This window comes from Dendronephthya gigantea, unplaced genomic scaffold (genome assembly GCF_004324835.1).
Source record: "Dendronephthya gigantea isolate DGI-Jeju-01 unplaced genomic scaffold, DenGig_1.0 000026F, whole genome shotgun sequence".
Taxonomy (NCBI): domain Eukaryota; kingdom Metazoa; phylum Cnidaria; class Anthozoa; order Malacalcyonacea; family Nephtheidae; genus Dendronephthya; species Dendronephthya gigantea.
Window position 1 is genome coordinate 1,469,512 of NW_021163036.1, and position 15,741 is coordinate 1,485,252.

Below are 15,741 nucleotides of genomic sequence, written 5' to 3' on the forward strand. Positions count from 1 at the left end.
ATTGTGTGAATAGTTAGAAAATTCAATGTCACTTGCCTTTGATGAAACACCTCAAGCACTGTCGCTAACCCATGTTAACCATGAGCAATTTTGTTATCTCAGGTTGTATTCGAGGCAAAATTAGCTGGAGGTACTCGGGGAGATATTGCCATAGACGACATCAGCTATATTTCTGGAACATGCGCTGTCGCGCCAATAGCAGCTATACCAGTGAACCCCATCTCTCCAACCCTCTCCACCAACCCTACCTCGCCAGGTGAGTATGGATATCTCCACCTTTCGAAACGGATAACATAAATGTACCCTTCCTATACCTCGATTATCCATGACACAGGAGCTGTTCATATATGGTGTACCGGGGGGGGGGTAATTTGCCGGGGGGTAATTTGCCGGGGGGAGGGGGTAATTTAACCAACTAGTCAGACAACAGTATGCATGAAACAAATGAAATGGTGAGAGTAGGTCGCGAGAGAAACTAGTCAGCCAATATTTAATAACAGTTCCTAACTCTGCATGGTGTGTCGAAACGGTTGTTCCTGAATGTGTTGGGTTAATTTGTTACATTCATTTACTTAAACCTACTAAAGTCAATGCAAGACTGGAGTTTTAAAACGCTAGATCATTTGGAGTTGTATACTAATTTATTTTAGGCCATCCATTGTAACTAAACAATGCGTCGATATTATAAATTTTTGCAATGTTTCTTTTTAGGACTTGGAAAATTCGATTGTACCTTTGAGAATGGAAATCTCTGCTCTTGGAAAAATATGGTTGGAGCAGTTTTCAACTGGACTCTCCAAAAGGGAAAGACAGCTTCTCCCAATACTGGCCCAGCTGAGGATCACACGCTGAAAACCAGTATGCTATCTATGTTTATATACTTCATGGTCATTAATTATCATGGCTGTAGAATTTGTATACAGTTTTACACTCCGCGCGTTTTTGCACTTTCCCCTGGCTAGATTAACAGGGTAACCAGGGTCAAAGGCCAGCCTGGCTAATGAAGTATATTTCATATATTTCTTCAGACAACGGAACCTATGTTTATGCAGAAGCCTCAAGTCCTCGTAAGCCCGGGGACAAAGCAATCCTTGTGAGCGCGCAGATACCAGCTAACAGCCGCCCCGGAAACTGTATTAGCTTCTGGTACCATATGTTTGGTGCCAATGTCGGTACTCTTAATCTCTACATCCAAAAGGGAAGTGGTGCACTACCAAAAGCAACCTGGACAAGGACCGGTACTCAAGGTTACGAGTGGAGAAAGGCCATGGTATTTTTCTCGTCTGCGGTGCGATATAAGGTGAATAACTTAGCTATGTATATATGCTAACTAGCTATGCTTAGTAGATATACTCTAATATAAGTGGGGAAGAGCAGAGTTGGAAGATGAAATTAGTTTTGTTTTGTTTTTAGTTTCCCCAGTAGTAACACTGGACTCTTGGCAGATAAACCCAAATAAATATTTAGAGTTTAGACTTTAGAGAATATTGTTTTTCACTTTCGAAATGAAATATATTTTGTTAGATTTTGTTTGAAGCTGTTCGCGGCAATGCCTTCGCTGGGGATATTGCCTTGGACGATCTGCAAGTGAAGAGCGGTTTTTGTCCACCACCTGACGCCTGTTCCTTTGAACAAAATAACCTGTGTGGTTGGACGAATGAACCAACGAAGGACGATTTTGATTGGAGACGAGCAACTGGTGGAACTGCGTCAGTGAATACTGGACCATCTAATGATCATACGTTTGGTACTTCAGTAGGTCAGTATGAAATTGTGTAGTGTTTTTGGTGATGGTAGTGATGATGGTGTTGGTAGGGCTGATATCAATCATGATGGTGGTGTGGTTGGATGAAGGTTATGATGGTGAAGGATCGATTGTAATGATGGTGGATGGGATGGATTGTGATGATGGTGGATGGGATGGATTGTAATGATGGTGGATGGGATGGATTGTAATGATGGTGGATGGGATGGATTGTAATGATGGTGGATGGGATGGATTGTAATGATGGTGGATGGGATGGATTGTGATGATGGTGGATGGGATGGATTGTAATGATGGTGGATGGGATGGATTGTAATGATGGTGGATGGGATGGATTGTAATGATGGTGGATGGGATGGATTGTAATGATGGTGGATGGGATGGATTGTAATGATGGTGGATGGGATGGATTGTAATGATGATGGTAGTGTGGTTTATGGTAATGTGATGGTTGTTAGTTAATGTGGTAATAATTATCGTGTGGTTTATGGTATTGTGACGGTAGTGATGATGGTAGGATTGGTGGTAATGATGATAGAATGGCTGATGGCGATGAAGATGTCAATGGTAATAGTAATAATGGTGAGGATGGTGTGATAGTAATAATTGTCGTTAAGGAATGGGGAAATGCAGTAGGCTTTCCACTCTCACAGGTTGATGATTTCTTACAATATCTCTCCGTTGTAGGATATTACATGTATATTGAGGCGACGGGGCGAAGTAAAGGAGACAAGGCACAACTTTTGAGTCCGCGTTATCCGAAAACAACTGGCAGATGTTTACAATTTTGGTACCACATGTATGGATCGGATATGGGAACATTAACTGTTTACAAGAAGGTATATGGTGCACGACGATTTGTTAATCTCCAGCTTGCGGTAAATGAGTTGAAAATTCTGGGAAGATGTAGTCAAAAGTGTCCCGTCTTTTGCAACTATTTAACGTTACATCATGCTTTCAACTTTGCCACACAATTCTTGCGAAAGCTTTATCAGGTGTATCACATGTTTTTAAAGCAAATTGCCCTTTCCAGGTTCTCAAAGCAGGGGCGCCATATAACATTCGTGTCTGGTGGCGAAGTGGAGATAAGAGCAACCTCTGGCGTATTGGTCGTGTTTCAATGTGGTCGTCATCGTACGACTATCAAGCTGTGTTTGAAGGCGTCGTTGGAAAGAGTTTCCGAGGTGATATTGCTATAGACGACGTCAAGTTTTTGGATGGAAAATGTCCACCTCCGGGTAAGATTTTTTTAGATTTCTGGACCATTAAGAAGAACTGTAAAGTTTGTTTCAGTATAAAACTGATGGAGCTATCCTGTAAAAATAAATTTAGTTTCGGTTTTTTCTTGTAGTAACACCGGATCAATAAGAGATGATCCTTACTGAACCTCTAGGAAGAACAGTTTAGAACTGATAGAGCTTTCCAGTATAAATAAAGTTAGTTTAGTTTAGGTTTCCTCCTGTAGTAAGTAGTAACACTGGATCAATAAGAGATAATCCTTACTGGACCTCTAGGAAGAACGGTTTAGAACTGATCGCGCTATCCAGTATAAATGAAGTTAGTTCAGGTTAGGTTTTTTTCACGTAGTAACACTGGATAATCAAAAGATTCTCGCTAGATCTCAAGCTGAGCTTCCCTCTGTGGTAACACTTGAATGTAAGAATTCCCGTTTTAGGCGATTGTACTTTTGAAAGAGGAACGTGTACTTGGACAAACGCTCTCTCAGGCGATACGTTTGATTGGCGTCGCAACAAAGGTGGCACATCAAGTGGAAATACCGGACCACGAGTTGATCACACAAGACAAGACAAGTCAGGTACAATCGATATAATCGATGCTATCTGTTTATTTGATAGATATATGTCATTCGTGAAGCAACCAATAAATACTATCAATGTAATAATTTCAAACACCATCAATATCTTCAAAAGAAATTATTTTATCATTACGAATGAGACAATTTAGTTCATGATATAAAATATATCAACTCGCTGCTCAGTGTTTCACAAACAATAACATCTTGACCGGGTTTAGGAAAGTGCCCTTCAAAAAGAACTATAAAGTCATTTTTAACAACAGACGACTCAATACAGCATAGCATGTCAATATTTTGCTACTATTTCTGTATTTTAGGATACTACATGTATGTCGAAGCTTCACTACCGCGAAAAAAAGGTGATTATGCAAGACTCGAATCGGAAGAATTTTTCCGTACCTCATCATCCGGGCGATGTATCAAGTTTTGGTATAACATGTACGGTTCAAATATTGGGTCACTGAAAGTATACTATGTAGCGAATGGAACAAGGCGTGTGATATGGGGCTTATCTGGGCAACAGTCAAAATCTCAGGATACCTGGAATTTCGGACAAGCACCTATACGAAGCAGTAAAGTTTATCAGGTATATTTAAAGTTATACAGTACCCGAGTATATTGAAATATAATGATCGAATGTGCTGTTTTAATCTATTTTAGATCGTGTTCGAAGGTACCATCGGCACAAACCACTTAGGAGACATTGCTATCGACGATATTCAATTCTCAAACGGTGCATGCTCAATATTACCTACGACTGTGACCGTCACACCTCCAGCACCGCTGTCCACTACTCCTACGATTGCTGGCTCAACTCCAGGTAGGAATTGCATGAAAATGAGTTAACGACGCATGCGTCAAGGTATTTACAGTTTTCCCACTTTTTTTTTGCGTCCAACCAGAGACAATTTGACTCTTTAACCTCGGTATACACTGTAATATGATTGATAGATGTAATTACTTCATCGAGAGAGAGAGAGAAAGAGATCTATGACTTCATTGTGGTAAAAGGTGTATTATATAAAGGGGACTATAGTTTGTGTGGAAATACTGACAATTTATATATTATTGATAATGATTATGGTCATTTTCAGCCCCCTCAAAGTACGACTGTAATTTCGACAGCAGTATATGTCTTTGGAAGTTTGATAAATTCGCTGACTTCCAATGGAAACGGCAGAACCATGGGACACCTAGTAGTTTCACCGGACCGGCTCATGATCACACTACAAGTGATGGTAAGTGTGGATTCAAGGGGATGTTAACGTGATACATAATCAATCCCCTACGTAACTCAGAGATGTGAATTATTTTGATCGACGAGACTCGTTCACGTGATCCAATTTTGCTGGATCCAATTTACTCCTTCTGACGTACGTTCATGAAAGATATCTCGTCTCTGAAATAGTGATTTTATGTTGACATCGTCATCAGTAGGATGATACAAAAGACTTGCAGGCGGTTCTTTAATGCATAGATAGCGCACACCTGATACTTCATTTTGGTCCACAGGAAGCGGATCCTACTTGTTCCTTGAAGCAACAGGCAAGAGACCCAACCAAACAGCAAGGATGATTGGTCCACAGATCCCGGCGACCAAACAGAAATGTTTTCAATTCTGGTACCACATGTACGGCTTGGACGTCGGCGCTTTGAACGTTTACGTGAACTCATCAACGACGTCGAGCCTTGGTAGACCCCTGTGGACGCGATCTGGGGACAAATCCGACATCTGGCGTCATGGCGTCTTATCCATAACAAGTCAGAATCCGTTCCAGGTTAGTTTGAGTCTAGTGTTGTGTATGGGCAGCAAGAATAAGGGCATGAATCTCGTCTATATTCTAAATATTTTTTGCCAACTTGGTTCAAGTATAGCGAGGGACGTTGGCTTGTATTTCTGCATGGATTTCTGCTGGGGTTTGAAGTGATTTTTTACTTTTCCAACTATCAACTCGTACTCATCCATCAAAACAATTTAGCGTGTCTAAAATCACGGCAAAATTACAGATGTAATCTGCTTTTATAAGCTAGCAGTCCGTCGCTTTAGACATGAACATATCCACCTATTGTTGCTACTTGCTGTGCCAGGGAGGATATGTCTATTCCTTATTTCTGTCAAAGTTTAACCTACGTGGGGAATTAGGTAAACTTTGATTCGACTGAAGGTGTTGATATCATCTTTCTCTACTTTAGGTTGTAATCGAAGGTATACGGGGCAAGAGTTATAAGGGAGATATCGCAATAGATGACGTCAGCTTCCAAGATGGAAAATGTCCTGCTATGTCTGTTTGTACATTCGATGACCCCAGTTTGTGTGGATGGTCCAACGTCAGATCTGGAGATAACTTTGATTGGACGAGATCAAATGGTGGTACTGGTAGCTCGGGGACTGGGCCTAGCAATGATCATACTTACGGCACCAATCAAGGTAGGTGTAATCCTCCCTCGGAATAAAGTTCTCATCTATCTGTACAGAGTCGGTGTGAAAATTAGCAAAGAAGTAAAAAATCCTACTTAAAATATCGTTGTATAGGTTATTACATGTATATCGAAGCTTCATCGCCTCGCACCAAAGGTCACAAGGCGTGGTTGGAAAGTCCCCTAATGAAGCCGACCAGTGGAAAGTGTCTGCGGTTCTGGTACCATATGCTTGGTAGCAATATTGGTAAACTGAATGTGCTGGTCAAAGTTGGTAGCAATCGTGGTAATCCTGTGTGGACCATGACGGGGAATTTGGGCAATGAGTGGAGGGTCGGCGAGGTCACTGTGAAAAGTACATCCCAGTTTAAGGTATGGCGATTTTAGCTGGTCATTGAAATTAGCCATCAACACTAGACATTGACTCATTTCACTGTCTTTCTCACTATCACAAACAACGTCAATAATGACACCACGATCTCAAAACCCCAACAAACTATGCTCATCTTCCAACTAACCATACATATCCCCTGTATCAACCGTACATGTCCCCTTGTATCAACCATACATGTCCCCTTGTATCAACCATACATATCCCCAGTATTATCGCTTTCATTAATACCACCCATTATAGAATGGTAAATGCCATTCTTCGTTAAAAACCATTACCTTATTTCCCTCTTTAACATACTTATTTGTGCTCTTGAAAACCTTTTAGATAATGTTTGAAGGTAGCGTTGGTTCGAGCTTTACTGGTGACATCGCCATTGACGATGTACAGATATCTAACGGCGCATGCGCGGATCCAGGTGATTGCGACTTTGAAAAGGGGCAATGCACGTGGGTGAACGCTAAAAGCGACCTCTACAATGACAACTTTGATTGGGCAATAGCAACTTCAACAGCTTCCATCGGAACTGGCCCATCATCAGATCATTCAACCGGTTCAAGTAAGGGACACTTCATGTACATCGAGAGCTCGTGGCCGCGACAGTGGGGCGAGAAGGCACGACTTGAATCCGAAGTTCTACCGCCGACCACCGGACAGTGTATGCAGTTTTGGTACAATATGAATGGTGCTCATATCAATAAACTTTCAGTCTTGTTGAATGTCGTTGAACAATCTGAAACAAGAGTCTGGTCGTTTGGTGAGAACAAGGGTGATAAGTGGTTGCAAGGTCAAATACCAATCAAGAGCGCTAAACCATTCATAGTAAGTTCAAATAAATTCACACAGTGCCCTCGTTTTAATTCGCAAGAACATGCAGGTGCGAGAGACCGTTTCCCAGTCGCCTGCGAGATGTGACCGCGCGCAGAGAGAGAGAGATCACATCCGACATATCTTAAAATTAAACTTCAATTCTATCTTGAATAACTTGTGCAAAACAAGTTTTTTCACGCGCACGCAAACTGCCAACTGAATGGTGCTATCGAAACTAAACCAAAACTGTTTCTCTGTTTTTTTAGATCGTGTTTGAAGGTACAAGTGGCTACAGTTACAAAGGAGATATTGCTATTGATGATATTACATTCGCTTCATCTCGTGTACCCTGTGGAATAAAACCCCCAGAAGCTCAGCCGTTTGGCTGCAACTTTGAATTTGGCAATTGTGGATGGACATTTGGATTTTCATTCAGTTCGTACAAATGGAAAAGACAATCTGGTAATCAGGCTACAACGACGTCGATTGGCGTCAAAGTGGATCATACAATCGGCAAAGGTAATTATTGGATAATTCATCGGGTTTTAACTGTTCTGATTTGTTCTGCCCTATTCTATCATTTCTTGATCTGTTCTGTTCCATTCTATCCTGCTCATTTCCATTCTGTTCCATTCCATCATCTCTTGATCTGTTCTGTCCTATTCTATCCTGCTCAATTCCGTTATGTTCCATTTCATCTTTTCATGATCTGTATCGTTGCATTCTATTGGGCTAATTCTCTATAGAACACTGTTCTGCCTGATTGAAGTCAGAGTGGTGAATTTTTATTTTGTTTTGCGGTAAAACAATAACTGCTGTAGTTACTTCAAAACTGAGATTCTTTGCTTACCTTTTCCAGCCAACGGCTCCTATGTATTCGTCAACACTCGTGGCTTCCCATCCAGTAGAGCCATATTACGGAGCCCTTTTATACCGTCGAATGGCACCAAAGTATTGAAATGTCTGGAGTTTGCATATCACATGCATGGTGCTTCTGTCAACTATCTTGACGTGTATATGACTAGTGTGGGGAAAAGAAGGAGTGTTTGGAGTCGCAAAGGGACACAAGGAGATCGTTGGAGACTTGCAGAGGTTCAGCTAGAGCTTACCCAAAGGACTAGGGTAAGTACATTTTACTGTTCGTCTTCGTTTACAAGTTATGTGTCAGTGTATTAATCGTTTTAAACCCTAGCATAATGTTACGATTCCTCCCGCATCCCAAATATATTGTTTCGTTTAACGCTTATGCTCTGTTGATCAGCTGATTGTCATTGTCGTGGCTTTAGCAAGTTTTGTGTGTTTGAGCATGCGTGACAAATTCTTATGCGAAGTCTTACCTAGTTGTAATTTTAGCAACAACTTGTGTTACAATAGATTATCATCGAGGCAAGGAATGGCTCGCAATATGATGGAGATATTGCAATCGATGACATAGATTTGAAAGATGGCAGCTGTCCTACTGCTGGTAGGTTGCTATATGAAACATTATGACAATCGTTATCGAACATTAAAATCATCGTTATCGTGATCATGGTCGTTTTTGTGATCATTGTTATCACGATGATAATCGTAACGAACAATATCATCACTGTTATCGATCATTAGTATTATCGTTATCGAACATTGTCATCATGTTGTGATCATCATCTTCGTCACCATTATTATCTATTCATCATCCATTTATCGTGAGTGTGTTGTAGATATCATTTTTGACTCATGAACATAGCCACCATTTAATAACATTTGTCCTGCTGTCGCGTTGTGTAGCATCCTGTGGTTTTGAAGCACCAGGGTTGTGTGGATATACCGTCACTCCCTCGGACGATGGCTTGAAATGGATGCGAACAAGAGATGGAACGCCAAGTGTGTTTACTGGACCAAAATATGATCACACTTATGGAACGTCACTTGGTATGTTATGCAGTTCTATGAGGAACAGTTTCCTGACAAAGATATCCAGTATATATATAAAGCTAGTTTAGTTTAGGTTTCCTCCGGAAGTAACACTTGATCAATAAGAGATGATCCTTACTGGACCTCCAAGAAGAACAGTTTAGAACTGATAGAGCTATCCAGTATAAAAAAAGTTAGTTTAGTTTAGGTTTCCTCCTGTAGTAACACTGGATCAATAAGAGATGATCCTTACTGGACCTCTATGAAGAACAGTTTAGAACTGATAAAGCTATCCAGTATAAATAAAGTTAGTTTAATTCAGGCTTCTTGCTGTAGCAACACTGGATTAATAACACGAGATGATCTTTACTAGAGCCCTATAAACAAAGTTTGTTTAGTTTAGAAATGATACAACTATTCGTGATGAGTGAAGATGAAGTTGGCCCAGTTACCTTGTGTTCTTGTGAATGAATTATATCCTTATCGTATCCTATGTGTATCTTAGGTCATTTCATGTATATGGAAGCAACTGGGGCTGCAGCAGGGAAGAAAACAAAGCTCGAGTCAAAATACTACTGGCGGCAATCATTCTCTCAATGTTTAACATTTTGGTACCACATGTATGGTCCTCATATTGGAACTCTCAATGTTTACACCACCAGCTTCTTCTTTCCAAAGCAAGTTTGGACCAAGACAGGATCCCAGGGCAACCTCTGGCGTAAGGCACAAGTACGTATAACAAACAAGCCAGGCAGCCATGTTAAACGAATGCTGATACCTGATAAAAACTATCGAGTGTCGATTCTAGGCGGATATTTCTTTCTTAAAAGCAGCAAAAAAGCTTTAAGATGATATTAGTGAACTGGGACAAGCAATGTTGGTTTAGTTTAACGTAATGAGTACCGCATTTTTAAAACATCTGTTTCCTTAATATTATTTTATGCTTCTCTTCGGGAACCGAATCTCAATAGGTAGGCATGATACGTAAAATGTAAATTCCTGTCTATTTGAACAACAAAAACGTGAAATCGTTTTTTTCTCTACCAGGTTCCCTTGCAACTTAGTTTCTTCAGGGGGACAAGTGTGACTTTTGAAGGTGTTCGAGGTAACGGTGCGTTTGGCGATATAGCACTGGACGATGTGAGCTTGGAGGATGGTCCTTGCCCCCGGCCGGGTGATTGTACCTTCGAAAAAGGCCGCTGTACATGGTTGGAGGTTCGGGATGGAACAGACACCTTTGATTGGCAGCTTGGAAGTGGTTCAACCCAAAGCTTTAGTACTGGCCCAAGTAATGACCACACCCTCGGTAATGCACAAGGTAAGTGATTTACTGTTGGGCTAGTTTTTTCAAAGCCGAATTGGTCGTATGAAGCTCGTAAAAGCATATAGAGAGAGTTTATGGTAAAGTTTTTGGGTTATTTTAAAGGTCAGTATTTGTTCATTGAATCCTCGTCCCCTCGTCGTCCTGGTGACACTGCTCGAATTCAGAGCGAACAGTTCACCAAGACACCAGCTAATGGTCGTTGTATGAAGTTTTGGTACCACATGATGGGACCAGATATCGGAAATCTTACCGTTTATATGAATGCGACCGGGTCGACGAAGTTGCAGCCTTTATGGAGGCTCTCTGGAAATCAGGGAAATCAATGGTTGAATGGAAAATTGCCATTAAGATCTACGCAGACATTTACGGTATGAAATATGAGCGATTTTACTATACACTGGATAGGAGGAAACCTAAACTAAGCTCACTTTATTTCTACTGAATAGCTCTATCAGATCTAAACTGTTCTTCCTAGAGGTCCAGTAAGGATCATCTCTTATTGATCTAGTGTTACTACAGGAGGAAACCTAAACTAAACTAACTTTATTTATACTGGATAGCTCTATCAGTTCTAAACTGTTCTTCCTAGAGCTCAAGTAAGGACCATCTCTTATTGATCCAGTCTTACTACAGGGGAGAACCTAAACAAACATTTTTATTTGTGGTAAAATCAGCTATAATATTTCTACTTTTTAGATGGTATTCGAAGCAGTTCGTGGCAGTAGTTTCAGAGGAGATATTTCTTTAGATGACATTTCATTCACAGACGATGCTTCATCGTGTCCTGTCTTCCCGCAAGGTGCTGGAAATGTTAACCCAATAACTCTTCCACCGACAAAAGCGACAACCCACGGTCCTACGTCAGGTAACAGTGGAAACAACTGTAACTTTGAGGATAAAACGAAGAAGCTGTGCAAGTTCACGCAAGACCGAAGCGATCACTTCAACTGGACTGTACACCAAGGACATACATTATCCGTTCGTACAGGGCCGAAGTTTGATCATACTTTAGGAACTCGTAAGTACATTCGGTGCATTAGAAAAATGTTGTTTTCGCAAAGTATCATGATTCACAGTGCACTGCTAACCACACGGGGCCACTCTCATCTTGGCATATTTCATTGTTGTGTAGAACTGGGCCATTATGCATACATCGAAACATCAAGTCCACGGAAGCCCAATGACACAGCAAATCTGATCAGTCCAACACTTGACCAGACGCAAGGCATTGGTTGTCTCATATTTTGGTACCACATGTATGGACCTGATATCAACTCGCTTACAATTCTTCAACGGGTTAGTGACGTTTGTAGAAATGTGCACTTCATTTTAGCCTTACACCATTGATATAATTTTTCCAACATTCCGCCTACGATTATAGCGTCTTAACCAAATAGATGCATCACAGGAAAATAGTTAGATTAGTCAAACTTTATTTATACTGGATACTTCTATCAGTTCTAAACTGTTCTTCCTAGAGGTGCAGTAAGGATCATCTCTTATTGATCCAGTGTTACTACAGGACGAAACCTAAACTAAACTAACTTTATTTATACTGGATAGCTCTATCAGTTCTAAACTGTTCTTCCTAGAGGTCCAGTAAGGATCATCTCTTATTGATCCAGTGTTACTACAGGAGGAAACCTAAACTAAACTAAGTTTATTTATACTGGATAGCTCTATCAGTTCTAAACTGTTCTTCCTAGAGGTGCAGTAAGGATCATCTCTTATTGATCCAGTGCTACTACAGGAGGAAACCTAAACTAAACTAAGTTTATTTATACTGGATAGCTCTATCAGTTCTAAACTGTTCTTCCTAGAGGTGCAGTAAGGATCATCTCTTATTGATCCAGTGTTACTACAGGAGGAAACCTAAACTAAACTAACTAATGCGATTAGTTGCAAACTGTCTTTGTTATTTGTCTTCTTCTTTTTTCCTTTAGTCTGGATCAAAATCAACTGCTCTTTGGCAAAGAGTTGGTAGTCAAGGCAACGTCTGGCGTCAAGCGATCGTTTCTCTACCGCAAGATTCCAATAAGTATAAGGTGAGTTCTGGTTTTCTTTTAGATCTGAAATATTTTATGCGCATGCGGGTGAAAGCTAACGTGTCTTCCCCCCTGAATTTTAGATCGTATTCTCTGGAAAGCGCGGAAAGTCATACAGTGGCGATATATCGATAGATGATGTGCAATTCCAGAAAACGAGTTGTCCACCACAAAGTACGATTTGGGATACATTTGGTTTAGTTCCACAAATATAACATACATCGTAGAGTTCATGGTTGGGTTTAGTACGCGTGCGTTCCAGAACGCAATGTATAAAACCAGAAACGAGGTGCCAGAGCTACCTGGGCTTACCTGGGCTTAACTGGGCTTACCTGGGCTTACCTGGGCTTACCTGGGCTTACCTGGGCTTACCTGGGCTTACCTGGGCTTACCTGGGCTTACCTGGGGTTACCTGGGCTTAACTGGGCTTAACTGGGCTTAACTGGGCTTCTATGATACAGGATGACCTTTGCTAGTTCTCCATCTCGCCATTACAGTCATTCATGATCTTTTTATTTTAGCTGAATGTACGTTTGAAGATTTCAATGTTGGCGGAGGAAATCCAACGTGTGGATGGAGGAACCAGATAGATACATATCAATGGAACCGTAAGAACAAGGGAACGCCCAGTCTTACTACAGGTCCTTCGTTCGATCATACGTATGGAACAGACCAAGGTAAGGATTCCTCAGTCATGGTTTTGAACCTAAACCAATCTGACATCTTCCCTGAAATCTGATGACAGAAATTGGTTATCTTCCCTAGTTTATTTTTAACACACTGGTTCCCTTCTGTAGGTTATTATATGTTCATCGAAGCCACCGGTTCCACACTGAACGAAAAGGCCGAGTTAAAGAGTCCCAACTACCCCGCGGCTACCACAGGTCATTGCTTTACCCTGTGGTACCACATGTACGGCGTTGATGTTGGGTCACTCAACGTGTTCCAGGACATCGGTGGTAAGAGGTACTTCCTGTGGGGAATGCAAGGCAATAGAGGAAACGTTTGGAAGAAAACGCAAATCACCATAAAAAATAACAACGGATACGCGGTTCGTATTTCAAATTTATACATTCTGTACGTTTAAAAACAGATTTAGATAGTTGTTTACTTGTGGTTTGTGGGCAAACTACTTGAATAAGATATCTCAAACGTGGTGGTCCAATGTAGGTAATGTTTTACGATAAGCTATCATGGTTTGTGTCTGAATTACCTGAGAAAGATATCTCAAACGTGGTGGTCCAGTGTAGGTAGTATTCTACAATAAGCTGTTGTGGTTTGCATCTGAACTACCTGAAAAAAATATCTCAAATGTGGTGGTCCAGTGTAGGTAGCATTCTACAGTAAGCCGTCCTAAGGCTGTTGTGTGACAAACTATTAAGAAAGGGCTAAGTGAAGTTGTGATATATAGATTACCGTTGCCCTTTAGATCGTAATTCAAGGAAAACGAGGCAAGGGATTCCGAGGCGACATCGCTATTGATGATGTCTTACTCCGAAAAGATGGACCTTGCGATGTTCCAGGTAAAAATAGTGGTTCTTGTAGAAATTTGGCGGATAGAGTGGCCATCTTTTAATCAAGGCCAAACCTTACTGTATCCATAATTGAATGGGGTATTTTTCTCACTCAAATATCACAGTTGTTCTGTACGTATAGAAATATCGCGAGTAATGTTATAAACCATTTAAACACGATAAAGCCTTAAAATACTGGGGGAGCACTATGCATTTAATTGAACAATTATAACATTCTCCATTTTGTTTGAAAGGCGCGTGTAACTTTGAGAAAGGCACCTGCAGTTATTACAACACTAGACAAGAGGATGACTTTGATTGGATCAGAAACCAAGGTGGAACGTCCAGTTACCAAACAGGGCCGTCTATAGATCATACTTTGGGAACTAAATATGGTAAGGACAATACATGATTGCATGACTCTATTCACGTTGAACATATTTTGTAAACACAAGGCGAACTTCAAGTATAAATTATGCAATGCACAATGGTTTCAAGTATGGAATGCTTCCTCCAGAAACTGTGACCTTTTTGAAATTATTCTAAACATTAGAACGTGTAAAAAACTGATCCTTGTAGAGAAATTTAGCGTCCTGGAGCAATTTTGAAGGGCCCCTGCCCGTTGAATTCCTTGCATCTTATACCTTTCATTCCCGTCACCTCATAAGTCTAGCCGGAGTTTTACTCGAAAACACTTTTTACAAACTGCTTTCTTTGTCGACCAGGGCATATTACAAGCAAATCTCGTGACTGTATTTCTAGGTAGTTATATGTACATCGAAACATCTTGGCCGAACGCAAAAGGCCACAAAGCTCGGTTAGTGAGTCAAGATCTACAAATTAGCAACACGCCTAAATGCCTTAAGTTTTGGGTTCACCTCTACGGCGCACACATTGGAAGGCTAAACGTCTTTGTAAAGACAGGACCTGGTAACAAGTCTGAGGAGTTGGTCTGGACATTAGGCGGGAACTTTGGTAATCAATGGTTTAGCGCCCAGACCCCAATCAAGAGCCCGAAAATATACCAGGTAATTTGGCCGATTACACAAGGTAGTTCACCTTACACACGCAGTTAAAAACGAAAGGGACTCGCCATAGCTGTACTGCGCAGTACGGACAAAATATATAATAATGTTCGTACAACTATTAACGAGTTTTGACAACAATGTTGACAATCATGTCGGGAACAAGTCAGATCTCAGTAAACAATATTTCACGGCGTGACCCTAGGATTTGTAAGAGGATTTCGTCCCACGAGTATGAAAAGTAAAATCATCGACGAGGCTTCGAATAATAAACTTGATTCTTGTGGTAAAGGAAATTCTCCTTCCAAAATTGGGTTTATTTTTACCAACCTAAAGTCCGAATGACGGAATGTTACGTAATTCGCCTTCCTTTCCTTTTTTCACACGCGACGTGATTATTTTCCATTCAGATCGTGTTTGAAGGAGTGACTGGATCTAGTTACCAAGGCGACATTGCAATTGATGACGTCACCATCTCCGACACCCTTTGTAATACGATCCCAAGCGCAGCCATCCCCCCCACGGTACCACCCACCCCTCCTATGCCTGTGAACTGCACCTTTGAGAAGAACTTCTGTAACTGGTTCAACAAGAAGACAGGCGATGATTTTGATTGGACGCGGCACCGTGGTGGCACATTATCTTCGAACACTGGCCCAAGTACTGACCACACAACTAATTCTGCCAATGGTAGGGAACTATCATTACGCTTACAGAAAAGTTCGACCCAAAAACATAGA

The 15,741-nt window shown here is 41.0% G+C and overlaps 1 protein-coding gene across 1 annotated transcript in view; it reads left to right on the forward strand.

Moving 5' to 3' along the window:
* Positions 1-15,741, forward strand: part of LOC114523029 (MAM and LDL-receptor class A domain-containing protein 2-like) — a 68,945-nt gene that overhangs the window by 19,862 nt on the left and 33,342 nt on the right. The window contains exons 32-62 of the mRNA XM_028543834.1: positions 103-256; positions 712-858; positions 1,029-1,300; positions 1,525-1,759; positions 2,453-2,604; positions 2,799-3,003; positions 3,441-3,581; positions 3,899-4,167; positions 4,242-4,401; positions 4,676-4,819; positions 5,094-5,359; positions 5,775-6,009; positions 6,115-6,371; positions 6,718-7,212; positions 7,467-7,719; positions 8,060-8,322; positions 8,575-8,665; positions 8,968-9,111; positions 9,599-9,822; positions 10,141-10,411; positions 10,520-10,785; positions 11,114-11,435; positions 11,550-11,713; positions 12,361-12,462; positions 12,546-12,636; positions 12,984-13,139; positions 13,260-13,513; positions 13,892-13,985; positions 14,231-14,371; positions 14,739-15,004; positions 15,412-15,691. Of these exons, the coding sequence (XP_028399635.1) occupies positions 103-256; positions 712-858; positions 1,029-1,300; positions 1,525-1,759; positions 2,453-2,604; positions 2,799-3,003; positions 3,441-3,581; positions 3,899-4,167; positions 4,242-4,401; positions 4,676-4,819; positions 5,094-5,359; positions 5,775-6,009; positions 6,115-6,371; positions 6,718-7,212; positions 7,467-7,719; positions 8,060-8,322; positions 8,575-8,665; positions 8,968-9,111; positions 9,599-9,822; positions 10,141-10,411; positions 10,520-10,785; positions 11,114-11,435; positions 11,550-11,713; positions 12,361-12,462; positions 12,546-12,636; positions 12,984-13,139; positions 13,260-13,513; positions 13,892-13,985; positions 14,231-14,371; positions 14,739-15,004; positions 15,412-15,691 (6,514 nt within the window). The remainder of the gene's footprint in view (positions 1-102; positions 257-711; positions 859-1,028; positions 1,301-1,524; positions 1,760-2,452; positions 2,605-2,798; positions 3,004-3,440; positions 3,582-3,898; positions 4,168-4,241; positions 4,402-4,675; positions 4,820-5,093; positions 5,360-5,774; positions 6,010-6,114; positions 6,372-6,717; positions 7,213-7,466; positions 7,720-8,059; positions 8,323-8,574; positions 8,666-8,967; positions 9,112-9,598; positions 9,823-10,140; positions 10,412-10,519; positions 10,786-11,113; positions 11,436-11,549; positions 11,714-12,360; positions 12,463-12,545; positions 12,637-12,983; positions 13,140-13,259; positions 13,514-13,891; positions 13,986-14,230; positions 14,372-14,738; positions 15,005-15,411; positions 15,692-15,741) is intronic.